This window comes from Chanodichthys erythropterus, chromosome 20, assembly GCF_024489055.1.
Source record: "Chanodichthys erythropterus isolate Z2021 chromosome 20, ASM2448905v1, whole genome shotgun sequence".
Classification (NCBI taxonomy): Eukaryota; Metazoa; Chordata; class Actinopteri; order Cypriniformes; family Xenocyprididae; genus Chanodichthys; species Chanodichthys erythropterus.
In genome coordinates this window covers 18,842,474-18,869,092 of record NC_090240.1, presented here as the reverse complement: position 1 = coordinate 18,869,092, position 26,619 = coordinate 18,842,474, and the positions used below count along the sequence as shown (strand labels likewise).

General features: G+C 35.7%; 2 protein-coding genes across 3 annotated transcripts in view; both read right to left on the bottom strand.

Moving 5' to 3' along the window:
* Positions 1–356: 356 nt before the first annotated feature.
* Positions 357–8,732, bottom strand: aldh8a1 (aldehyde dehydrogenase 8 family, member A1). The gene is made up of 7 exons (XM_067371223.1): positions 8,469–8,732; positions 7,728–7,875; positions 6,243–6,398; positions 6,016–6,165; positions 5,625–5,881; positions 1,231–1,392; positions 357–1,045 (listed from the first exon to the last, which is right to left on the bottom strand). Exons 1-7 carry the CDS (start codon positions 8,604–8,606, stop codon positions 593–595), a joined length of 1,464 nt encoding a protein of 487 aa, XP_067227324.1. The 5' UTR covers positions 8,607–8,732; the 3' UTR covers positions 357–592.
* Positions 8,733–18,345: 9,613 nt separating this feature from the next.
* The window catches only part of hbs1l (HBS1-like translational GTPase), a 41,459-nt gene continuing 33,185 nt past the window's right edge, over positions 18,346–26,619 (bottom strand). Inside the window, exons 12-19 of one of the 2 annotated variants that reach the window (XM_067370393.1) lie at positions 25,478–25,595; positions 24,839–24,907; positions 24,522–24,626; positions 22,298–22,388; positions 22,027–22,135; positions 21,810–21,910; positions 19,460–19,604; positions 18,346–19,331 (exon numbers count right to left, since the gene is read on the bottom strand). In XM_067370393.1, coding sequence (XP_067226494.1) covers positions 19,320–19,331; positions 19,460–19,604; positions 21,810–21,910; positions 22,027–22,135; positions 22,298–22,388; positions 24,522–24,626; positions 24,839–24,907; positions 25,478–25,595 — 750 coding nt within the window. In that variant the 3' untranslated portion in view covers positions 18,346–19,319. The remainder of the gene's footprint in view (positions 19,332–19,459; positions 19,605–21,809; positions 21,911–22,026; positions 22,136–22,297; positions 22,389–24,521; positions 24,627–24,838; positions 24,908–25,477; positions 25,596–26,619) is intronic. The other variant, XM_067370394.1, reaches the window with a different exon arrangement.

Genomic DNA, 26,619 nt, shown 5'->3' with positions numbered 1-26,619 from the left:
GTGTAGACCATCACCTGACTACGATTAGCTCCGCCTTTCACCTGGACCGCGCCTCAATCCACAGCTAGCCCACTTTGGACCAAGGTGGTCCAAAAACCTGTGCCTTTGGCACCGAGGAAGCATCGAAGAGGCACGATCAAGCCCCGGAAGTGACAGTGGAAACGCGACCAGCCCTGGCACGCACTTGCACGCCCGCCTTTGGCCCGGCAGTGGAAACGCGGCTAATGGGGCCCATAAACTGTTCGGTTACCGACATTCTACAAAATACCTTCTATTGTGTTCAGCAGAAGAAAGAAATTCATACAGGTTTGGAACAACTTGAGAGTGAGTAAGTGTTGACAGTTTTCAGTTTTGGGTGAACTATCCCTTTAAGTCTCTAAGCTATGAAACACCAACTTGCAAGTAATAAAATTTAACACTGGTTAAAGGAATATGACCATTTAAGACCACTAAAATGATTAACCCACATTCAATCACCAAAAACACTATGAAGCATGCTTTCATGAACTTTATTCCCAGTCACATTATGCTTCCGCTATATAATATACACAGATTTGAAATAGAGTGATTCACTATCCCTGCATGTATTGCTTCAGTGTTTGATGGTGATGGCTTTAACCTCTGTGAAGAAGTGGTATGAGTCTTTTCCCCCCTCTCGACCAATGCCAGAGTGTTTCATGCCACCGAATGGGAGATTTAAATCTCTGACCAGCCAGCAGTTGGTCCAAACCAACCCGGCCTGCAGTTTCCTAGCAACCCTGTGTACGCGCCCCACATCTCGGGTCCACACTGTGGCGGATAAGCCGTAGCGTACGCCGTTGGCCCGTGATATCACTTCCTCCTCTTCATCGAAGGGTGTCACACAGGTTACAGGACCGAAAATCTCTTCCTGCATCAACGCGGAGGAGTCTTTTACTCCAGAGATGACGGTGGGCATCATGAAATAGCCACCCGCATTATGCTGTGGAAGGGTCAGTTTGTCCACTCCCTCCCCACAATGCACCTGTGCACCTTCTGTCAGCGCCAATGCAACATAACTTTTAACCTGTAGGAGTTCGCAGGCAATTTAGATGTTTTAAAAGCATTGTAAATATAGAAATATAATTTTATATGAACAGAGAGAGAGATAAAGACTGTAAATATCTACTTCTACTAATCCCACACATACACTTAACATTGAAAACAGCGCATGTCATATCAATAGAAGCATGATTGTGATTATCATCGGACCTTCTGTAGATGCTCTTTGCTGATGAGCGCTCCGTTGTCGTTGGAGGGGTCAGAGGGCACGCCAGTTTTCCACAGGCGAGCCGCCTCCACAAAACGAGTGAGGAATTCTGGGTAAATGCTCCGCTCAACGAAGATTCTGCTGGTACAGAGACAGATCTCTCCCTGAGAAAGGAGAGAAAAAGATGCATATAAGTTCCTAAGTAAATAACACAATTATCACTGGGCTGTGTAAACTAATTATATATGGACTCTTTAAATATAAGCACAGCGATGATGTGTTTGTGTGTGCGCGATGTGAAGGCCTGAGCGAGAGAAAAAGAGAAAGAGAAAGAGTGTGAGAACACAATGTACAATGCCGTATTAACAATGTATGTGTTCTGAGCGCCACAGTGTGGCAGAAAATGGAACTACATGGTGTTATACCATTAAAAAAGGTTTGAGACAGTATAATCAACATTTCACTATTACTCCAATATGTTGAATGTTTAATTCAGCAACTAGTTAACTTAGTTAACTAAAACTTAAACTATTTAAAAAACTTTTTTACACTAAATGAAATAAAGCTGAAATAAAGTATGATATAAACATTAAATGAAAACAAACTTAAAAAACTAAATTAGTAAAACTAGAAATGTTAAAAACTAAAAATGTAAACTAAATTATATTATTTTATTATATTATATTATATTATATTATATTATATTATATTATATTATATTATATTATATTATATTATATTACAATTAAAAATATTATCAAAACCTATAATAAGGCAAATAATACTAAAATAACACTGGTTATTATATTATATTATATTACATTACATTACATTACATTACATTACATTACATTACATTACATTACATTACATTACATTACATTATATTATATTATATTATATTATATTATTATATTATATTATATTATATTATATTCCAATTAAAAATATTATCTAAAACTATAATAAGGCAAATAATACTAAAATAACACTGGTTATTATATTATATTATATTATATTATATTATATTATATTATATTATATTATATTATATTATATTATATCATATTATATTATATTATATTATATTATATTATATTATATTATATTATATTCCAATTAAAAATATTATCTAAAACTATAATAAGGCAAATAATACTAAGATAACACTGGTTATTATATTATATTATATTATATTATATTATATTATATTATATTATATTATATTATATTATATTATATTATATTATATTATATTATATTATATTATATTATATTATATTCCAATTAAAAATATTATCTAAAACTATAAAAAGGCAAATAATACTAAAATAACACTGGTTATTATATTATATTATATTATATTATATTATATTATATTATATTATATTATATTATATTATATTATATGCCCATTAAAAATATTATCTAAAAGTATAATAAGGCAAATAATACTAAAATAACACTGGTTATTATATTATATTATATTATATTATATTATATTATATTATATTATATTATATTATATTATATGCCTATTAAAAATATTATCTAAAACTATAATAAGGCAAATAATACTAAAATAACACTGGTTATTATATTACATTACATTACATTACATAACACTACATTATATTCCAATTAAAAATATTATCCAAAACTATAATAAGGCAAATAATACTAAAATAACACTGGTTATTATATTATATTACCATTGGATACATCTATACTGATGCTGTCTAACCCAGTCACTAACTATAGTACATGACTGTAGCTTTCAGCCAGGAGAAGATGTCATCAGGTGGCGTCCAACTTTCACAGGGTGTTTCAACCCTGAACCACAACACCCTCCAGTTGGCGGGTCGGCAGTGGTGGCCAATCACTACCCACCTCCTCCTGGCCCCCAGCTCAAACCTTCCCTCCTACTCCAGAGCCAGCAAGACGCTCTTTCTGCTGCCTCACCCAACCTACGAACAGCTGTCTTCCTCTCCCTACCTTGTAAGCCCAGAGCTGTGAGTGTCTTCCACACAGACTGTGCCGGGAAGCCCCTACACCCGACCTCAACTGGGAATAGCCAGGTCTGCCACCCTTTGGCCCTACACTGCTCTACGAGGTCCTGATACTTGGTGGCTTTCCGCTGATAGACCTCCTCACACCCGTCTTCCCACGGGACTGTCAGTTCGATCAAGATTATTTTCCTTGCCTCCTCAGACCATAAGACCATGTCTGGCCTCAGCTGTGTTTGCACAACCTGGGGGAAGACTAATTTCCTTCCCAGGTCCACCCTCATCTCCCAGGCTTGTGCTGCTAGCAAGAGGCTCTTCTTAGTCTTCTTGGGGGCTGGTGGTTTCTCCCCTTCTCTGACGAACTGAATAGATGTTGACGGCCTTGTACTGGTCTGGTGCTTTTTCTGCCTCTCCCACTCCAAGATGTCAGCCAGTGCACTGAGAACCTTGTCATGGCGCCACCTGTATCTTCCTTGGCTAAGAGCTGTTTTGCATCCTGCCAGTATGTGCGCCATTGTTCCCCTCCCTCCGCATAGCCTACACAATGGGTCCTCCCTCATTCCCCATCTGTGGAGGTTTGTTGGTGATGGAAGGGTGTCATACACTGAACGGAGCAGGAAGGAGATACGAAAGGGCTCCAGTCTCCAGATCTCAGACCATGTGATCTTCTGCTTCGGCAAGTCCCACTTTGTCCAGGCCCCTTGTGCTCCGAGTTCGACAGCCCTAGACCTGCGCCTTTCTTCCTCCAGGTGTCAGCTTCAATGTCAGCTTCAATGCCCTTTCAGCTTGTGCCACTGATGTGTCAGCCACCCATTTGCGTCCTGATCTTGTAGTGACGCCTGCTGACTTTTTCATCAGTGGAGTCTTGGTACATCATCACAACCCGACACTTTGCCACCTTGAACTCTTCCACCACTGATGAAAGGGGTAGTTGTACCTGACCAGACCTGGTATAAAGCCCTACTGACGTGAAGCTTGGTGGGATTCCGAGCCACTTGCGAAGGTGTTTGTTTACTCCCCTCTCGACTCCTTCCACTGTTGTCATGGGTACTTCATAGATTGTCAGTAGCCACATGAGTCGTGGTAGCAGACCATGCTGGAAGAGCCAAGCCTTAAACTTTCCTGCCAGACTCCATTGATGGCCCCCTGGATTCCTTTCCTGCAGCTGTTATAAGCAGGTTCATTACCATGACAAACAGGATGGGGGAGATGGTGCAGCCTGTCACGATTCTCTTTTCAAGGTCCTGCCACTGCGTTGTGAAGTGGGCTGTTCTGAACCGTATTATATTATATTATATTATATTATATTATATTATATTATATTATATTATATTATATTATATTATATTATATTATATTATATTATATTATATTATATTATATTATATTCCAATTAAAAATATTATCTAAAACTATAATAAGGCAAATAATACTAAAATAACACTGGTTATTATATTATATTATATTATATTATATTATATTATATTATATTATATTATATTATATTATATTATATTATATTATATTATATTATATTCCAATTAAAAATATTATCTAAAACTATAATAAGGCAAATAATACTAAAATAACACTGGTTATTATATTATATTATATTATATTATATTATGTTATGTTATGTTATGTTATGTTATATTATATTATATTATATTATATTATATTATATTATATTATATTATATTATATTATATTATATGCCAATTAAAAATATTATCTAAAACTATAATAAGGCAAATAATACTAAAATAACACTGGTTATTATATTATATTATATTATATTATATTATATTATATTATATTATATTATATTATATTATATTATATTATATTATATTATATTATATGCCAATTAAAAATATTATCTAAAACTATAATAAGGCAAATAATACTAAAATAACACTGGTATTATATTATATTATATTATATTATATTATATTATATTATATTATATTATATTCCAATTAAAATATTATCAAAAACTATAATATGGCAAATAATACTAAAATAACACTGGTTATTATATTATATTATAATATATTATATTAATTATATTATATAATATTATATTATATTATATTATATTATATTATATTATATTATATTATATTATAGTATATTATAATTATACAGACAAGTGACACTTTACACCCAGTATTCATACTATATAGACACTTTTTGATTGTAGTTATTCTGCACTAGGCTAAAGCTGTTTAAACCCAATGCTAATGCAGACACAGCAGGATTTTGATTGGGTGAGCTCAGTAACGGCATACTTTTTTTTTTTTCTTTTTTTTTGCAACAGAAAGCATTAGTGCAACTGATGAAGCTATATGAAAATATAACCTGATAGGTCAAGCTGTGCATGAGCTCACCTGATTGGAGAAGCTGGATCGTACAGTAGTGCTGATGCATTGCTCCATGTCAGCATCAGCAAATATAATAGCCGGGTTTTTCCCGCCAAGCTCCAATGAAAGCTTCTTACAATATGGTGCACTGCGTTCTGTTATCAGTCTTGCAGTAGCCGTGCTCCCCGTAAATGAGATCAACGGCACGTCAGGGTGAGACACCAACGCATCCCCGGCTCGTGGGCCCGTACCGAAGACCATGTTGACCACACCGGGTGGAAAGCCTAGATGATGCATTCACTCGATTCAGATGTCATGTAAAATGTATGCCAGTATTAAGAAAAAACTAAAGATAGCAATGTACCCTGAAAAGGGCTAATTAACAAATCTGTCCCAAATACACACACAAATCCCTCACCAGCTTCCTCCAATAGCTGACACATCATCCAGGCAGTGACTGAGGTCATTTCACTAGGTTTTGCAACCACAGTGTTGCCTGTAGCAACAGCCGGAGCGATCTTCCAGGTCAGGAGATACAGTGGCAGGTTCCATGGGCTTATAAGACCAGCTATAGACAGGGAATTTAACATACATAAACTATTGGTTTACAATAGAGAGTAATAGTAAGTACAGACTGACACATACCCACTCCTACAGGACAGCGTACGGTGTAGTTGAGACAACCCATGTGATCCATCTGACTGCAGTCATTAGTGTGATGCAGGACAGATGAAGCAAAAAAACGGAAGTTGTACGCTGATCGTGGAATGTCCACATTTCGGGCAAAAGTTATAGTCTTCCCTGGAAAATAGGGAAGAAGAAATTAGTCCATTTCATGCTTTAAGAGCCATATAAAGTACTGAATAAAACCAAATGAACTTGTTCAGTGACACAAAGTAACAAACTGATATAGTGTTAAATTAATTTTTATGGATGGATGGATGGAATGACAGAGAGACAGACAATAGATAGATAGATAGATAGATAGAACAGTAGTATACACACACACAGTATATAGCCTTAGCCTATAAAAAATATCAGCCACTAAGCTCTCTATATATTCTGTCGGCTACTGAAAAAAACGTACCTGTTGACCACTGAAAAGTACATTGCTGAGTCAGTTTAAAGGGATAGTTCACCCTAAAATGAAAATTTGATGTTTATCTGCTTACCCCTAGGGCATCCAAGATGTAGGTGACTTTGTTTCTTCAGTAGAACACAAATAATGATTTTCAACTTCAACCGTTGCCGTCTGTCAGTCGTATAATGCATGTCAATGGTAACACAATTTATAAGAGTAAAAAAAAAACATGCACAGACAAATCCAAATGAAACCCTGCGGCTCGTGACGACACATTGATGTCCTAAGACACGAAACGATCGGTTTGTGCGAGAAACCGAACAGTATTTATGTAATTTTTTACCTCTAAAACACCACTATGTCCAACTGCGTTCAGCACTTGCTTAGTGAGGTCTGATCGCACTCTGACAACAGCTGTGATGTCTCGCGCTTATACTTAAATGAGTGCGAATGAGAATGAGTTTTCTATCAGACCTCACTAACTGATTGCTGAACGCAGTTGAACATAGTGCTGTATTAGAGGTAAAAAATTATATAAATACTGTTCGGTTTCTCGCACAAACCGATCGTTTTGTGTCTTAGGACATCAATGTGTCGTCACGAGCCGCAGGGTTTCATTTGGATTTGTCTGTGCATGTTTTTTTTTTACTCTTATAAATTGTGTTACCATTGACGTGCATTATACGACTGACAGACGGCAGCGGTTGAAGTTGAAAATCATCATTTGTGTTCTACTGAAGAAACAAAGTCACCTACATCTTGGATGCCCTGGGGGTAAGCAGATAAACGTCACATTTTCATTTTTTGGTGAACTATCCCTTTAATTCTGTCTGCCTTTGGTCTATTGTGCAGTAGTAAGTCCTTTGAACTTTAGTCTAACCTGTTTAGTGTGTCCTGTAGAGTACAGGGCTGCGTTTCCCAAAAGCATCGTAAGCTTAAGTTGATCGTAGCTCCATTGAAACCAATGGAGCTACGATCATCTTAGGCTTACAATGCTTTTGGGAAACGCTACCCAGGATAGTACAGCTGTAGTGTTTCTAGTGTTTTACCCTGGTCTTTAGACTCAGCCTGGGCAAACTCCTCCAGTCGTGCCTCTATCAGGTCTGCCAGTTTATTCAGTACTTTGGATCTCTCTGCTGGGCTCTTAGCTGACCAATCAGGAAAGGCCTCTTTGGCTGCCTTCACTGCAGCATCAACCTATGACCATTGAGAAAAGGGTTAACTCACTTGTAAAGGTCAGTCAATACATTTCACAATTGAGAAGGGGGATGTCTTGCTTTGTATTGGCCATTGTTAGGATGTCGTGATAAAAAAAAAAAAAAAAAGTTATCTAAGGCCTTCTTTTTGGTTCATGATCAAAAAATATAATATTAAAAAAAATAAAGATACACTTCTGTTCCACTGACCCAGATGAGTTCTTATGGAGTTCCAGCTTATTTGGCTTAATCATTAGACATTGGACCTTGAGCATTTCCCAACCTTTTTTTATGACCAATGTGTTTACAGCGAGAATATGAGACCAAAGGTACATTACCCCGACTCTTCAAGCAACATTACTCAGAACTTACTTAGAATTTGTGTCTTCAACCAAATAATGGTGTCAGTAGTTAAATATTTGTTAAAGGTAAATCTGCACTTTTTACTACACTAGAAAGAACATGTTCAACTAGCAAAATATGCATGCAGATGAACATTCAAGACTGTATATCTATAGTGACACAGAGCATAGTTGATCATGCACAAGTGACATCTTCAAATATTTAACAAAACCTGAGATTAAAAAAACTCACCTCCTCAGGGCCACTGTCTGGAACTTTGCAATAAACCTCTCCCGTTGATGGGTTGAAAGAGTCTGTTAGTTTGGAACATGGTACAAACTTCCCACCGATATAGTTCTCCAGCAATAGATATTTAATATCTTTTGACATTGCAGAAAAATTTGAATAAAAATCAGCTTTGCAAACAAAAGGGTCCGAGATGTTTGAGCACCAGTCAGCACGCTGTTACAGATGAGCTTTCACCGGACTCTTTTGCAATCTGTTTACTCAAGTAAATGAGAGGTTGTATAGGAAACTAAATGGCTTCACCGGCAGACATGTGTCGACACTGATTAATTAGATCATGAGTTGGACATTAAAAGACCTTAACTTGCTGGAGGCTTTGAGATGATTCACATTTCCATGAAAAGGGAATAATTATATATATATATATATATAATATATATATATATTAAGAATCAATGATTCACATACTTATAAATGGGGTTATTTTAATAAATTCATAAATTCAGCTATTTTTGTCTTGTGGATTATATGTAAACATCTTTTATGTAAAATATCTTACTCAGGACAGTACTAAATAAAAAATAACATGCATTTTGTATGATCTCCTTTTTTTGTTGTAATTTTGTTAAAATTATTCACATTTTCATAGATTCTGCAAGTGGTTCACATACTTTTTCTTGCATTTTATTATATATATATTTCCAAAACAATATATATATATATATATATATATATATATATATATATATATATATATATATATATATATATATATATATATATATATATTGTTTTGGAAATTGATATTGATATTTACCTGTTTTAATGTTGTTATTTGCTTTTTGTTATTTGCTTGCTTGCTTGAAAGCTTGAATGATTATGAAATTAACTGCAATACTTCCTTTGTTTGTTATAAGATAAGATGACTAAGCAACAGTTGTGAAAGTTAGGTTTTTGAGATTAATGTTTGTAACCAACCACAAAAGTTAACAATAAGGATGAAAAGAGCATGTTGCAACCTCAAGTAGAGGTGAGCCAGACGAACACTTGCAAGAAGTCAACAGCGTAAGTGAACAGGAAGGACATCCAGCTTTGTAAGCAAAAGATACAGAGACAGATATGCCTACAACAGGAAGATTGGATCATACAAGGCACTGAACAACTGATGAGTTATATGAAGTTGGAATTTCCAAAAAAGTAGTATAAAAGACTGAGGAGTAAAAGGCCTCCCCAGATGCTGCCTGCATTAAGCGTAGAAGGATAGCTGATACCCTAATGAAGGGCACTTAACAGCTTCTCCAGTATTGCTGGATAAAGCTAGATTATAGAGCTTTTTAGCTGAAGCTGATTTAAGCTTTATGTTGTTTTATTTTGCATTAACTGCTTTGTATTGTAACCAATAAAAGAGATATTTTATTGTTACGATTGCCTTGTGAGACTTTACTTATAACTACGAACTGAGCCTCGATAAAGAACAACCACAAGGTAGTCTTCTACATCATTCCTGAAGGACTTGAACCTGCGGGTGGGTGAGTACTTTATGGTTTAGGCTAGATTTGACTTACCTTACCCTACCTGAATAATCTAACAGTACACACACACACACACATATATATATATATATATATATACACACACACACACACACAACATATATATTACAAACCCAATTCCAAAAAAGTTGGGACAGTGTACAAACTGTGAATAAAAAAGGAATGCAATAATTTACAAATCTCATAAACTTATATTTTATTCACAATAGATTATATATAACATATAAAATGTTGAAAGTGAGACATTTTGAAATGTCATGCCAAATATTGGCTCATTTTGGATTTCATGAGAGCTACACATTCCAAAAAAGTTGGGACAGGTAGCAATAAGAGGCCGTAAAAGTTAAATCTACATATAAGGAACAGCTGGAGGACCAATTTGCAACTTATTACGACAATTGGCAACATGATTGGGTATAAAAAGAGCCTCTCAGAGTGGCAGTGTCTCTCAGAAGTCAAGATGGGCAGAGGATCACCAATTCCCCCAACAGCCAAGCTTTTTTAAAAATGGACTGTGGCAAAGTGGAAAACCGTTCTGTGGTCAGACGAATCAAAATGTGAAGTTCTTTTTGGAAAACTGGGACACCATGTCATCTGGACTAAAGAGGACAAGGACAACCCGAGTTGTTATCAGCGCTCAGAAGCCTGCATCTCTGATGGTATGGGGTTGCATGAGTGCGTGTGGCATGGGCAGCTTACACATCTGGAAAGGCCCCATCAATGCTGAAAGGTATTTCCAAGTTCTAGAACAACATATGCTCCCATCCCGATGTTGCATTTTTCAAAATGACAATGCCAGACCACATACTGCATCAATTACAACATCATGGTTGTATAGAAGGATCCAGGTACTGAAATGGCCAGTCTGCAGTCCAGATCTTTCACCCATAGAAAACATTTGGTGCATCATAAAGAGGAAGATGCGACAAAGACCAAAGACAGTTGAGCAACTAGAAGCCTGTATTAGACAAGAATGGGACAACATTCCTATTCCTAAACTTGAGCAACTTGTCTCCTCAGTCCCCAGACGTTTGCAGACTGTTATAAAAAGAGGGGATGCCACACAGTGGTAAACATGGCCTTGTCCCAACTTTTTTGAGATGTGTTGATGCCATGGAATTTTAAATCAACTTATTTTTCCCTTAAAATGATACATTTTCTCAGTTTAAACTTTTGATATGTTGTATTCTGAATAAAATATTGAAATTTGAAACTTCCACTCCTTTTTTTTTTTTTTTTCACAATTTGTACAGTGACCCAACTTTTTTGGAATGGGGTTTGTAAATAAAGCATATGATGTGTCAGGAATCATCTGAGACTGACACTGACGTGTTTTTAACTGTTTTGTTTGCGTGCACATCTACATAATGCTACAATATCCTTTAAAACATAAAATATGAACATGAATATGGGCATTTAAGACATGACTGAGACAAACCCTACAAAAAGGCCCATCTCACACAAAATACTGAACTCCACCACATTTAAATGGGATTATTTAGAGATAAATGTGTTTGTGATATTCTGAAATGCTCATTTGGGCAAACAGAGTGGGTGGTTTTATCCTGTAGTGTGCACAGAAAAAGCACCCAATGCTGATAATGTATTTGGGGAACACATTTCTGAGAAGGCACGTTCTGGAAAGAAATGAAAACCAAAATATGTACAGGTGTGGAAGGCTGGTAGATGTGTCACAGTATTAAGAGGGTTGCACTCTGAGTGTTTGTGTTGTTGTGTTTGAGTGCAGTATACTTAAGGCCTAAAATAACCCGGGATGCGGAGGATGAAGCAGAGACAGTCAGGACAGCCAAAGTCAAAGAGGGCAGAAGCATCTGTCACAAGAAGAAAGCTGCAGAGATAGTCCACCGCTCGGGGAAATACACAGTAACACAAATGATCAGTATAATCCCACCACAAGACCACATATATTGAGAAAAGACATGGGCAAACCGTGTGAGCGATTATTATTTAAACATGGTAATATATTTTGCCTGTGGTTCTTTAAAATATATTTCTAGCTAATGTATCCACAGCTGAAAACAAGTTCTTGTGAGAACCAGTATAACGTTACTAAGCTACGACTAACTAAAAGTAGCAACAACAATTTACCTTTTTCAGTATCTGTTGTTCAAAATAGTGTCTTTTCCAGAAACAAGCTAATTTTTCCAAAACAGTATTGGTGTAGCACGACGAAATTAATTCATTTTAAAATGACTTTGCAAGCCGACAAAACAATCAAACACGAGATTTCTGAGAACCAATTAAAAAAGTGCTCTCGCAAATGCTCCCCTGCACCATTTTATTTGTTTTAGCAAAAAGACATATAATGGCTGTTTCTCAATATGCGTTCTTCAATGGTTCTTCAGCGATCTTGCGTCCTTGTGTTCTTGCTTTACGTCATCATCAACCGTCGAAGTTCATTCCAATACTCAAGAACGCAAGAACGGAGGACGCATGAAAGTACCCGGATGTGTTCTTGATATCGAGGATGCACCGAATGCAAACTTGAGGGAATCGAACCGTTAAAAATCCCAGAAGACGCTGCGGCGGTCGACGTACGGAAGCCTGTAAGCTTTGAAGTTCTTGTGAGATTCCAGCTACAAGCTCGCAAATACGTGACGGCTCGTGAAAGTAAACCGTTTGTTTTGCTTAATTTTAATAAAATGATAACCTGAAGAAAGCCTGCAGTATTTTTATTGACATATAAAAAATAATTTTAACATTGACTAAGCATAACAGCCAAAGGCTACTCATTTTCATAAATACACACGGTGAAATAAAAAGATAATTATATGAAAACAATGTCTATAATTATATGAAATATTTTTTTGAACAGGTTATGACATTTGTTTGTGATGTTGTGTTGTATTTACTGTGCATTAGTCACTTATAATATGCTGGGACGGTCAGTTGGTCAGTTGAGCAACAAGATCGCAGCAAATCTCAATTCTCAAATGATGCGTTCTCTGTCCTCGCGTCCTTCCGAGATCGTTCTTTCAAGGTCGCCTGGCAAGACCGGACTCCACGAGAACGCAAGTCCGTTCTCTGTGTTCTTGGAATTGAGAAACAGCCATAAAATGTATCTTACAACAAAATAGAGTTAAATGCTGATGTTCATTCTTTCTCACTCTCACTATGCTAATTTATTATAATTTACTGATGAAATTATATAAGTGTATCGTTTATATAATTAAAAGGATAACAAAAAAAGCATTTAGCTATTTTATGATAGAAATTTAACAACTTTAAATTGTGAGTATATACTTCAAGATTCTTTGAAAAATATTTAAAGTGGCCTATTTTAGAGTAAAAGTGACATGGTCTCCTACAGAAACTGTGGAAAATGAGAAACGTTTTAAAAGTTCTTTAAACATACGGAAGAGAGACAAAGATGGCTAGTGGAAGTCTGCCATCTCCTTTATGCAGTGCTGGCAGGAAATCCAATCACACTTAATTTCACACTCACTTTATTTGCCTGCAGGTTCTTAATGGAACACCAGACCTATTTCTTAGGCACTATTTCAATTTCTCAAGATAACCCCTCTTCACTGAGTTCACTTCTGGGAGATCAATAAAAGAGTCTCTTGTGGAGAATTTGTCCATTTGCAGTTCAGAACAAGATATCCCTATCTTAGAAACCTTTTAGAATATTGACAACCTGTGTTGCAGGTAACGCATTACAAGTAACTGGATTACGTAATCTTAAAGTACTTAAAGTAAAGTAATACATTACTTTTAAATTTACAACAAAATATCCAAATGACTTTTTCTCATAAGTAGCACGTTACCTTGTTTTCCCATTTATTGATTGACAATTATATCCCCATGTTGAGAGAAATCGTAAGTGCAGAGACATTGTGTGCACTGTGTAAACATTATGCTTACTGTAGTTTGTGGAATTACAAATTTAAGAATCTGTGTGGGCCAGTTGTTCAAAAAGTTTAATCTGGATCAGAATGATCTGGATTTGGAAATCCCATGTTTTGCTATCCAGGATCAGGTAATCCATCTTACTTTTGTGCTGGTTTTTCAAAGAAAAATTGGATTGGATCACCATGATCCAGATACAGATACAGACTTTTCCAGATTACCAAATCTGGATTACCAGTGCTCTACGGATCCCCTAAAGGGACATGATGATAGAAAGAATATGGGTTTTGAATTAAATATAATATTTTTTGTTGGATATTTACAGCTGTTTGGGGATTGTTTTATGGCACCAAAATCTTTTTTACTTTACAGTAGGTTACTGAAAGGCTAAATATGTAGGTTAATGTCTACTTCTAATTTATTTAAAAGTTAAACTAATCAAGAGCAAAATAAAAAAATGTGTATGTATATTACATGATATAAAAGTTGCATTTTTTTGACCAGTTTTAAAGTTTTACTACATTTTCCTCCTGGAATCCACCTTGAAATCCTACCCCCTGTTGGGATCAGGATAATTCTGTTTTTTTTTAATCAAAGTTATCCAAATCCTACTGACAAGTTTTGAACAACACAAACTGAAGGTTTGATCTAGATTAAAACTAGGATTGGATTTTGTGATCTAATCTGATTTCAGAATCCTTTTTTCCTTTCGAACAACCCATTTTCAAGATTTGATCCAATCCGAAAGGCGGAATCCGATCAGATTACTTTTGAACAACTGGCCCTTGTAAGATCTGCTGATCCTACATCCTGACGTAACATCACATGAAATACTAAGGTGAACTACATTGTATTTAGCATTTTAAGGTAAAGATGATGACATCAGATGAATGATTTCATTAAGCAAAGTTTCCAGCAAGAGTTTTCTGCCAGTTCCTGTTCTCTTTATTGTAAGTCAAATGAGCCAGATTACTGAGACTCAAACCATTTGTCTTTAATGGCTCTTGGAGCCCCTGTCCCATTTGTTGAATAGTTAAGATGATTGAATTAGTTGGATTAGTGGACTGCTGACACCCTAGAACAGGGATGGACAACTCCGGTCCTGGAGGGCCAGTGTCCAGCAGAGTTTAGCTCCAACCCTAATCAAACACACCTGAACCAGCTAATCAAGGTCTTTAGGATTAGTAGAAAGTTATAGGCAAGTGAGTTTTTATCAGGGATGGAGATAAACTCTGCAGGACACTGGCCCTCCAGGACCGGAGTTGTCCATCCCTGCCCTAGAAGCTGGGTTGGGTTCCTATACCCAAATCCTTCATTTGCATTCATTGTTTAAAATTCTTTGTCTTCACTTTTAAGGACTGCCCCCTAAAATGTGTATGTACACTGCCTTAGTTGGACTTGATGACTGCAGCGACCAGCAGCATGTGCTCTCAATAAAAGAATCCTGTTGAAGATTCAACCACGTCTCCTGGTCTTCACTTCTGAAATTTCCTACAAGTTCTAGACTAAATGTGAGCAAGCATTTAATCTCATCTGCACAAAAACAGATTCAGTATTCCACAAAATTAATAAAAAACATGGAAATGCCAACTCAGAACATTACACTAAACTTTTATTAACCATTATCTTTGCTGCTGACCTTTAATGATTCAGTTCAACCATACGAATAAGCTAAAAAGACTTTAGTTAAACATCACATTTGCGGGTTTTTTTTATGCTGAACTTTTTCCTATTCTTCGGCAATCCATCATGACAGCACAGCTGAAAGGTTTGAGCTGCGCCCTCTACTGTACAGCCATGAATTTGCATGTCCTTCATACTGAGGCTTATTCATTTCACTTTTGGTATGAAAGGATGAGAATCAGAACAATAAAAAACGAAACAAAAGGACAGAAGAGTGAATATAAAATCAGATTACTAAAACAGAGTAACATATGCATATCAATGTTTAATATGTATTTATAAAACAGTTCCTGTCCTTGATTCTGATTGGTCAATAGCTGTGTTTTATTCATGATTAAAACACGACTATGATCGCTTCACCCAACAGTTCTGTGTATCACTACACAACACCCTTAGCAACCACTCTTAGCAACGTAAACTGTTTGTTTTCAATTGATATTGTTCATTGAAGCTTATTTTATTATGTAGAAGAGTACTGTGAGAAAGAGATCGAGTGAGCGAGTTTATTACCTGCATTCAGATTTAGCATTTTTCTTCAGGTCAGTCCTATGTTCATAATAAAAATCTGTTTAAATGTCCGACGTATTATCTTGTCCTTTTAACAGTTAAGGGGTTTTCCGTGACTGACAGTCGCTAGTCAAAGCATTTGTCAGTTGCATCTTGTTCCGTGTTCACAACAATTCAGTCTTTTCAATGTAAAAGTCTTTGCTACTGACTGACACACTCATAAAGACAGTCTTTGCCGCCATCTAATGGCATAATAATGTAACTTCTGTTGCTGTTTATGGTCAGAGACTTTTTTTCTGGCGAAAGGCTTTTAGTGACAGTTTACTTAATGAAAGTTGCATTGATACATATATTTTTGGCTTTAATATTTGTATTGTGTGGTAACCTTTTTTGCTTATAGCAATAAGGTACTCAAGGCTAGTGCTCTATCGTGAATAAGTCGCTTCGCGTCGTGCCTAACAACGCCCGTCAGACTTGACTTATTCATGATACAACACAGCCTTTCGTACCTTATTGCTTTCATATTACTTTTTTTTTAATGAAACGGCATTAGAACAAATCATAAAAGTTTAATGGAGGAGAGCAGAAAGATTCAAGATTGAGAGTCTTTGTTCATTCCAAAACAAAAGACAAACCCTAGAGAAAAGTGGGTAGACATTTGGATCTAATTCCTCAAGAAAAAGATATAAACCACCATGCTGAAAAATAACAAGGAGAATTAGCTCTTATCATGGTGAAAATAGCATTGTAGGCAGCGATGCAGGAAATTTGAGGAAGGAAAAAATCCTTAGACAATCAGTTTGGATAATTTAAACAGGAAGACAGAGAACATTAAGTTGAAAATAGAGAAAGTGTCAAAAATGTTCTTTGTAGGCAATTCAGAAAACATTGATGCTTTTAAAGCAGAGCTAAGTGCACTTTTAATAGGTTCAACTCTGCAGTACATATACTTTATATCCCAAAGCTTGATCAAGAAAAAGTATTTTGTTACCCTTATTGAACCACTCAGCAACCCCAATGCTATAAACCAGATGTAAAGGACAGGCAAAGTTCCCTAATTTTTTACTTCTGATGGTAATGTCTTATAAACTACAATTTTGTGAGGTGGATAAGGTCGAAGCAGCATATTTATCATCAATTTCAGTATATTTGCGCTGTCTACCAGTAGAAACATGCTATTAATTTTTCAGGGTATTCATCTACAACCAAGAAGCAGAGGGACTGATTTATAAACCAAGCTTTTCTGAATCAATGTGTCATCATCTTCGAGTCTTTATCTATTCCGAACAAGCTGCATTCATGAAGGCTTTTGATTATCAGACTGTGAAGTGGAAAATTAAAGCAGCACATTTTCATAAAAGAAAACAACCTTTTTAGCTACATCTATTAGCATTTGAGCACATATAATGAGCATTTGTGGAAGTAAGCACTTTCTAGAATAAGTGGAAAATTACTTGATTTGCATAAGTCAGATTACACTGCAATAGTAAAGAGAGTTAATAAAACATGAATGCATTGGGATTCATGTCATTCAGCATAAGGCCAAAAGGTGCTAAAAAACTCAAAATTATAGGGATGAAAAATAAACAGCTTGCATGTAGAAAATTAAAATACATTGCTGTCCAGAGAAAATGCGTTTGTGAATGTTGATCAGGGTCATAAAGCTATGGAAGAGCATTAGGGCCAAGCAATAATAAAAAAAAACCATCTCGAGATTAAAGTTGTTAAATTTCGAGAAAAAAGTTGAGGTAAAATGTTGAGAATAAACTCGTTAAATTACGAGAAACTCGTTAAATTTCGAGAAAAAAGTAGAGATAAAATGTTGAGAATAAACTCATTAAATTACGAGAAAAAAGTCATTAAATTATGAGAACAAATTCGTTAAATTATGAGAAAAATGTTAAATTTTGAGAAAAAAGTCAAGATAAAAGGTTGAGAATAAAGTCATTAAATTATGAAAAAAAAGTCGTTAAATTACAAGAACAAAGTCGTTCAATTACGAATTTGTTCTCATAATTTAATGACTTTTTTCTCATAATTTAATGAGTTTATTCTCAACATTTTATACAAACTTTTTTCTCGTAATTTAATGACTTTATTCTCAACATTTTATCTTGACTTTTTTCTCGAAATTTAACGACATTTTTCTCATAATTTAACAAATTCGTTCTCGTAATTTAACAACTTTTTTCTCGTAATTTAATGACTTTATTCTCAACATTTTATCTCGACTTTTTTCTCAAAATTTAACAACTTTAATCTTGAGATGGTTTTATTTTTTTATTATTGCTTGGCCCTAATCCTCTTCCGTATGAAGCCAATTTATTCTAAAGAATAAATTGCGAGAATGAATAAATACTGGCCCAGTAATATACAGACTCATGTTTTCCACAGTGATCAATATTTTTTATTTTCTGATGAAGAAGCTTTCCCTTGATCGAACAACTTCTGCTTCGATACACCCAAACAAAAGTTCTTTAAATTAAAACCCCTTAATAAACAGATGAGTAAGAGTCATGTCCGTTAGGTCCTTAAAGTGATTACTGTTAGATTACAGACATTCGGATGAGTTCCTCTCCCTCCATGACATATCCCTTTGTCACTGGTTCTCAACTCTCCTGTTTTCTCGTCACTGACCCAATAATGATCAGCAAAACACTGAGTAGCAGCAATGGAAGGGCAGGTTTCATTCACACTGTCCCGCTCACATGAGAAACTGATGGAGATGAGAGCAGCCAGCTGTGTTGCTTATTCTCTTCTATTTCCCCTTTTACAAATGTACACATCCTTAATTAATCAGAATAACTAACCTTAAAATCCTTCAATTTGAACCAAGCCTAAATGTCCATTACGTGCTGCCATATTAATCAAAAATAATGCCATTTACAATAATCTAAATAAAATATCAAATAATAAAAAGAAAATGAGTTCACTTTGTTGTGATGCAATCAATTAATTGCAGGTAAACTTGTGTGTTATTAGGAGGATTTTGAGTTGAAACTTGGGATAATTATTATAGTTCAATTGTATTTGCAAGCTGAAGAGCAGGACAAAAGGCATTCTCTCTTTTATACACATTCAGTCTAGGGCCTTTAGACAGGTGAAATGTGAAATGAACTGTAGTTAGATTCACTGTCAGGCTGACTGGTGGGCATCGGTGTTCAAATTGTGTTCGCTCTGAGGGGAAATTGCACTTCTCTCCACTCTCCAGAGTTATTCTGGAGGATCCAGTTCCAACTGGCCCTTACTCTTTGATCTAGAACAGTATAAACATCAGCATTAACAAGCATCTCATTCTCATGATGCAATATCAAAAAATGCTTATGAATACAAGACGTACGCTTTGTGTTTAGTGAGAAAAGGCAGACATGTACTGCGTTTTACCTCTGTGACAACTCCAGCAGCAATGGTGGAGCCCACATATCTCAGCATGAACCGCCCCAGTTCTTTATAGTCCTTATAGAGCTCCAGAGCCACAGGCCTCTGCGTTTGAATCTCCACCACTGCGTTCTGTCCTTTACTCAAACACCTGCACAACATTTACACATCATCAACATTATGCTGATAATCAATCTTGAGTGAAAACACATTTCTGAACCATCATAAAAGGAATAGTTCACCCAAAGATGACATTAAAAAGTGGCAAATGACTCCAAACACCATTGGTCCTTGTGTCAATGCCAATCACCAACTTTGAAAATGGGGAACAGTTTTATTTTAATATCAATTAATACTAAAATATTTAAATATACTAATATAGTATTTATTAATATTATTTTAAAACTATTTAATAAAATGAGTAAATACTAATATAACATCTATTATTTTGAATTAGCTTTTTATGTTCAGTATTAATTTTAGTTTAAGTTTGTCATTTTGCTATGTGCTTTTGTCTTTTTTAGGGGTTCAAGCATGTAGTGCAGAAACCCTATTGTAATTGTAAGGATTTTTATTATTTTTCTTACGCCTTAAAGCTGATCGTGCAGACCAAACCGTAAGGCCTAGAGCAGGGGTGTCCATTCCTGCCCCTGGAGGGCCACTGTCCTGGTATAGCTTCAACCCCAATTAAACACACCTGAACCAGCTAATCAAGGATTTGAAGGCATACAGGAAACTTGTGTTGTGGTTAGTTGGAGCTAAACTCTACAGGACAGTGGCCCTCCAGGACCGAGCTTGGACACCCCTGGCCTAGAGACTTGAAATTTGGTCCGATGGTAGTAGTATTGCTCGCTACTCAGATATCCGAACTTGTCCCAATCGGCCAATAGATGGCGCTACAACAATCAAAAATGCAAAATTCACTGATAACTCCTAATCCATTTGTCCTAGAATCAAGTGTCAATCTTTGGCTCAAGGCAGACAAAACGTCTATTTCCGATTTCATTTCCGCCTGGAAAACTTTTACTAAAATGGCTATAACTCGTGAACAAAATTAGATATTTTCACCAAACTCGGTACAAATTTCTATGGGCTCAATCTTTGGTCACGATAAAAAATTAGACACCAGGTGGCGCTATAACAGGAAAAAAACATGAAAACAGCTATAACCACATGACGGTTAGTCCGATCGACTTGATGGCCCATGGTGCCATGATTGTCTATGACATTGGTGTATGTCAACATAGCCGCCATTGGCCAATGAATTTTGAGCACCTATTAGACAAGGTTAACGGAGGCTGACAGAACGAAAATCAGTGTGCATGTTCGACTCATGTCCCTTGAGGTCTGTAAGAATATTGAAAGAAATCGGCCATTATGAGTTTTACGTTTTCACAAATCCACACAATATGCATACCATTTGACAGATCTTCTAATGCTGAACAACTTTGCCTCAAGAACCAATGCTGTCAATCAAATCGTTCATTAATTATTCACAATTATGTAATAAAATAACTACTTTTGCAAACTAGTCCTAGGTTTTTCGGCCAATCGGAATCAAACCAGTACAGTATAATTCTCTGGATTCTTTAGATCAATAATTATCAAAATGGACCATAGGTGGCACTATAACTGTTAAATCTTTAAAAAAAAAAAAAACATGCATTTTCAATGGTAAATTGCCTGTTTTGGCTGAAAATGTATATATTGGGTGTGTTCAAATTATTTTCACGAGAATTTTGCACAGCATCTTGAATGTTGGTTTGATCATTCTGAAATGCCTGAGCCAAAGTCTGTCATCAGAATGATTTGGTTTAATTCCCTCCCAGACGCTTCTCACATGATTGCGTTCCCAAAGACCTGCATCTGAATGCAAGATAACATAACAGCGTTTATTGCTTTTCTTCTGTGCACTTTGAGAGCCACAGAGGCTTCACTGACTGCAGCAACTTCCATTTTTATTACAGATATATTGCACCAATTTTCCAGCAAGTAGGGATTTTGTTCTCTTGGAAACGGTGCTTTATTCACAAATATATATAAATTCACGGAAACAGCTACTGATACGGAAGTGTGAATGGAAAGATTTTCATTAAATAATGTCTTACATTTCTGTGTTCATCATACAAAAGCTGTCACATGGATTCAGAGGACTTTTAATATAGCACACAGGGATATACTTTTATGACAATTTTTAGAATATGACAGTTGTTGTTCCCCTAATGCTTTTGTTATATGGAAATGAGCACATTCTTCAATCTTACTTTGTTTTACTGAAGAAAGTTTGGAACAACAATTTTTAAACTATTCCTTTAAATTGTGTAACACAAATATGATTCAATATCCATCCACTTACTTTGGTTTCTTCTTGAGAACTTCTCCACTGCTCTTGTGTAATATACTGACTAACTTCCTAATAGTAGCCGGTTCGCTTATGGTCTGATAATGCAACAGCACCTGACAATCAAACACAAAATACAAGGAAATGTTGACAATGACACTTGCACATCCCACATAAAAAATGCAGAGATGTTTATATAGCAGAAGTTTGAACGCAGAGAAAATGTCCTCACAGGGAAGCCTTTCGTGATGGGAACTTCTATATTAAAGAGGAGAATTTTTGCTCGGAATCTTGTGCAGGCTCTGATGGGCTCTTTGGGATCACAGAATATACATCCAATGCTAAAGAGAAAAACATTATACATGATCATACAGAGTCAAACATTTTCTAATCAAGTATAATCTAATCAATATTACATAATCAAAATATTATATAACCACAATATTACAGTATACTTTAAGGAAGGGAATGCTTTCAACACCAGTGTTTCATTCCACACTCACTTTATTTTGATGATGTCCATGCCTGTGACAGTTAGACTGACATGATCACCGGCAGCTGCCCAGTCTAACGCTTCATCATGGAGAGTGATCCCTAGAGAGAGATGACTGCATTTTAAGGATGCATCAATTATATAAAAATAAATAATTGCCAATTAGGGCTTGGCATTACACTACCATTCAAAAGTTTGTGGTCAGTACGATTTTTGAAAGAAGCCTCTTAAGCTCAACCAGGCTGCATTTATTTGATTAAAAATACAGTAATATTATGAAATATAACAATTTTAAATAGCGATTTTCTATTTTAATATTTTTAAAAATGTCATTTATTCATGTGATGGTGAAGCTGAATTTTCAGCATCATTACTCCAGTCTTCAGTGTCACATGATCCTTCAGAAATCATTCTATATGCCAATTTGGTGCTCAAGAAACATTTCTTATTATCAATGTTTTTCCACAATATTTTTGTGGAAACTGTGATACTTTTTCTGAATTCTCTGATGTAACAGAGTTAAAAAGTACAGAATTTTAATGAAATAGAAACCTTTTGTAACAATATAAATGTCTTCACTGTCACTTTTGATCAATTTATGTGTCTTTGCTGAACATAAGTATTTATTTCTTTAAATATCATAACTACTGCAATGATTTTAACACATAAATCTGGCCTTATCAAGACTGTCATTACACTATTAGTTTTGTGATCTTTTCTTGTCTCAATAGGACCGATATAAAAAAGTCAGTAACAAAAGAGAGGTAATAGTTTTAAGGTTTATCCAACTGCTCATGAAACATTCACTACTCACAATAGATAATGCTTTACAGTGAAAGAGAGCTACATATGGCAATTTATCTGTTCAATAAAATACCTTAATCACCTGTTGAGTAATAAAAACGGCATCTCTACATCACTAACAATATTTCAAATCCCTCAGTTTCTGCCATCTCTGAATAGCCAAGCCAATGTTGATATTCATTTTATTACGAGCTCTGGCAAAAAGTCAAACTGGCAAAAAGTCTGCTGGCAAAAAAAGGTTTCTGCTGTTTGGCTTTCTTTTAAATTAAAGAGTTATTCCCTGGAGCTTCGAGATTTATCAATTTAGCATGCTCAAAGTCTAACTTTCTCACTCAATGTAACAACCAACCTATGCCAAAAATGGAGCGAAACACAGAAAATTAAATATAGTAGGGTTGGGCTTAAGCTTTGAATGTTTAAATGTACTTTAAATGGAGCAAATTCTAACACTGCTAATGCATAAGTTTTATTTTTACATTATTCTATATAAAAGTGCAAATGAAAACAAAATGCTTTTCAGTTTTGTAGCTGATTGTGACCAAATACCTTTTGCCCTGTAATAAAAAAAGAATAAAGAAAAGACCTATGCAAGAGTGCATTCTGTTTACTGCTTAGTGCTTAAAACACTATCCCCCGGTTTCACAGACATGACAGTGACATTGTTTTATCTCAAGATGCACACCAGTATTGTTTTTTCAAGTGTATGTTTATAAAAGTTACTTAAATATCCTAACTGAACTTATGCCTAACTAAGGGCTAAGCCCTGTCTGTGAAACCGGCCCTATAGGAGGCTGTACTGTACCAACTAGGGGACTAAATGCCGCTGTCTGTCCAAAATAAAATAAAACTAGCATTGTGAATTTGTTCCTTTGTCCGGTAACACTTTAGTTTAGGGTACAATTCTCACTATTAACTAGTTACTTATTAGCATGCATTTTATTTTATTAGCTGTTTATTAGTACATATAAAGCACATATTAATGCCTTATTCTGCATGATCATATTCTACATCCCATTATCCTACTCAATACCTAAACTTAACAACTACCTTACCTTACCTTATTAATAAGCAGTAATTATAGGTTTATTGAGGCAAAATCATAGTTAATAGTGAGAATTGGACCCTAATCTAAAGGTGTGACCATTATTCTTGCTGTAACGAAATTGTACCGAACAGTGACCCCAAAACAGAGGTGCGTACTGAACCATAACTTCTGTGTACCATTACACCCCTAATATATATAGTGGCCAATGCCAATATTGTGCAGGTCTACAACATTCAGCATCCATTTCTTAGTCTTAAGCAGTGTTAACCAGTAGTGAATTCTGAAGAGTGCACAGTCCTTTATGAAAACACCAGAAGAGGGTGCTGTTGCACATCCTCCTAGAGCATGGCATGTCTCTAAGTTAATAAAGCTACTGTATGTTTACCTTTAACAGTGCAGGTCTCATTAGGGGGCATGGCCAGCAATTTATCTCCTGTTTGAATGAAGCCAGCCTCAACCTTCCCCGTCACACAGAATCCAGAGCCCTGATCTGAAAACAGTGCAATAGTTTAAGTGATCATAAAATAAAACATCTCTGAACTGACCCTAGGTCAGAGAATAAGGGTTTCTATCATTTTTTGGAGTTTAATTTTTTGAAAACAAGGGAGTATATGCACAGAATCCAGTATTTGTAAATTTTGATTTTTGTACATTTTTTGTACATTTTGTACATTTTGCTTTTATGTCGGTTCCCATGCTGACCTTTAAAGACGTCTGAGACACAAAGCCTGAAGGGCTTCTCCACTGACCTCTGGGGAGGTTTAAATGCATCTGCAGACAGACAAAGAAAAAGAGATGAGGAAAAATGTAGAAGCCTGAAGTTTTTCTGTTTGCCTCATCAAGTTTTGATGAGTAAGACCAAAACTGCTGAGGATTCTCACAGCTCAGCCAACAATCAGATCAGCATCATGACACAAGAGCTTCTGTGAAAACACTACATTCTTACACACTCATCCATGTACATGAATACAGAAGTGCCCATTCAAACATTTAAACATGCTGCCACAGATTTTTGAAATGCATCTATGATCAATCATTTGAATGTTTACTGAAGGGGAAAAACACTGGTGCAGAAATTATTTGGTCAATTTAGACGCAGTTACACCTTCTACAGACCATTTGATCATTATCTACTCACTCTCATGTTGCACAAAACACTTCCTTTTTTGTGGAAAAAAAAAATATCAAAATGTCAAAGCTACTCTATTCCAGTTTAGAAAATAAAACAACTATTACATCATATATTTTTTTTATTATATTTTGCATTATATTCAAATATATTATACTCTTTACATATTATATGCGCATGTTTTTGCTTGAATATACTCTGTGTCCACACACCTATCTGTTCCAGTAGGCATGGTCCAGTGTACCAGGCTGTAAGTTCTGCTACTTTGCTCCTAGCGGTCAGATTCTCTCCTGATAGGCCACTGGTAGGGATGTAATACACATCAGAATCCTGCAAAGACAAGTACGTTTGTAACACATGGCCAGCACAGATCATTTCCATGGTGGCATGTGCTGTTGACTGATCAAATCAACTTGCAGTTTGAAATGAGCCATGGAATTTTGCTTTACATTCCCAAATCATTTATTACCAACGTTTTACAGGCAACAGAATGGAAACACTGGATGCATCCAATTACACCTTGCGCTGGTGTAATCAGAGGTGACACGTACGGTACAACACGCACCATTACAGTTCGATGCAAAAACATCTAACAGACTGTAGATCCATAAAATATAACAAAGATAAGGTGTAAGCTAAAATAATAGAAAATGGCAAAAACAACAGATATGCACAACTGTCTCCATTGTTGTGATAGTAGAGCTGTCAGTGGCGTATTTTGGCATAGGCAATATAGACAACCTGACTAGGGCGGCACCGCAACGCGCGCAGCTTTCAGACATGACTTTCTGCCATCATTTTAATGACAATGACATGTCGAGAGCACATCCATGTAATGATCAAGCACGAATCTCTCGCTCGCAGGTGGATTTCCTTCATTCTCACACAAAACTGGACATGCGCTCTCAAATATACAGTGGTCTCATAGCTATGCTCTCACTCAAATATTGCGTGTGCAAGTCAAACTTGCATGTCCACTTGCGAATCTCTATGTGCTCTTTCTCTAGAATTCTCTTATCTCCTGGATTTAATGTTGACCATAAGCTTTCAACCATCAGACTTCCACGACTGACTGATGAAATAACACACTGTACCTTAGATTGTAAATAAAAATTACAGATCCATCTTTGTATATCGAATAATTCCATGTACAAGTTTCAAGCTGATTTTAGTTAGCCTGTTCTCTAGATATTTATTTTATTATTTTATAGTTATTTGGGTTGAGTGCTTGTTGTAAATAGGTATTTATTAAATTATTTTATTTAGTGCATTTGTTTTTGTGTGTGTGTGTGTGTGTGTGTGTGTGTGTGTGTGTGTGTGTGTGTGTGTGTGTGTGTGTGTGTGTGTGTGTGTG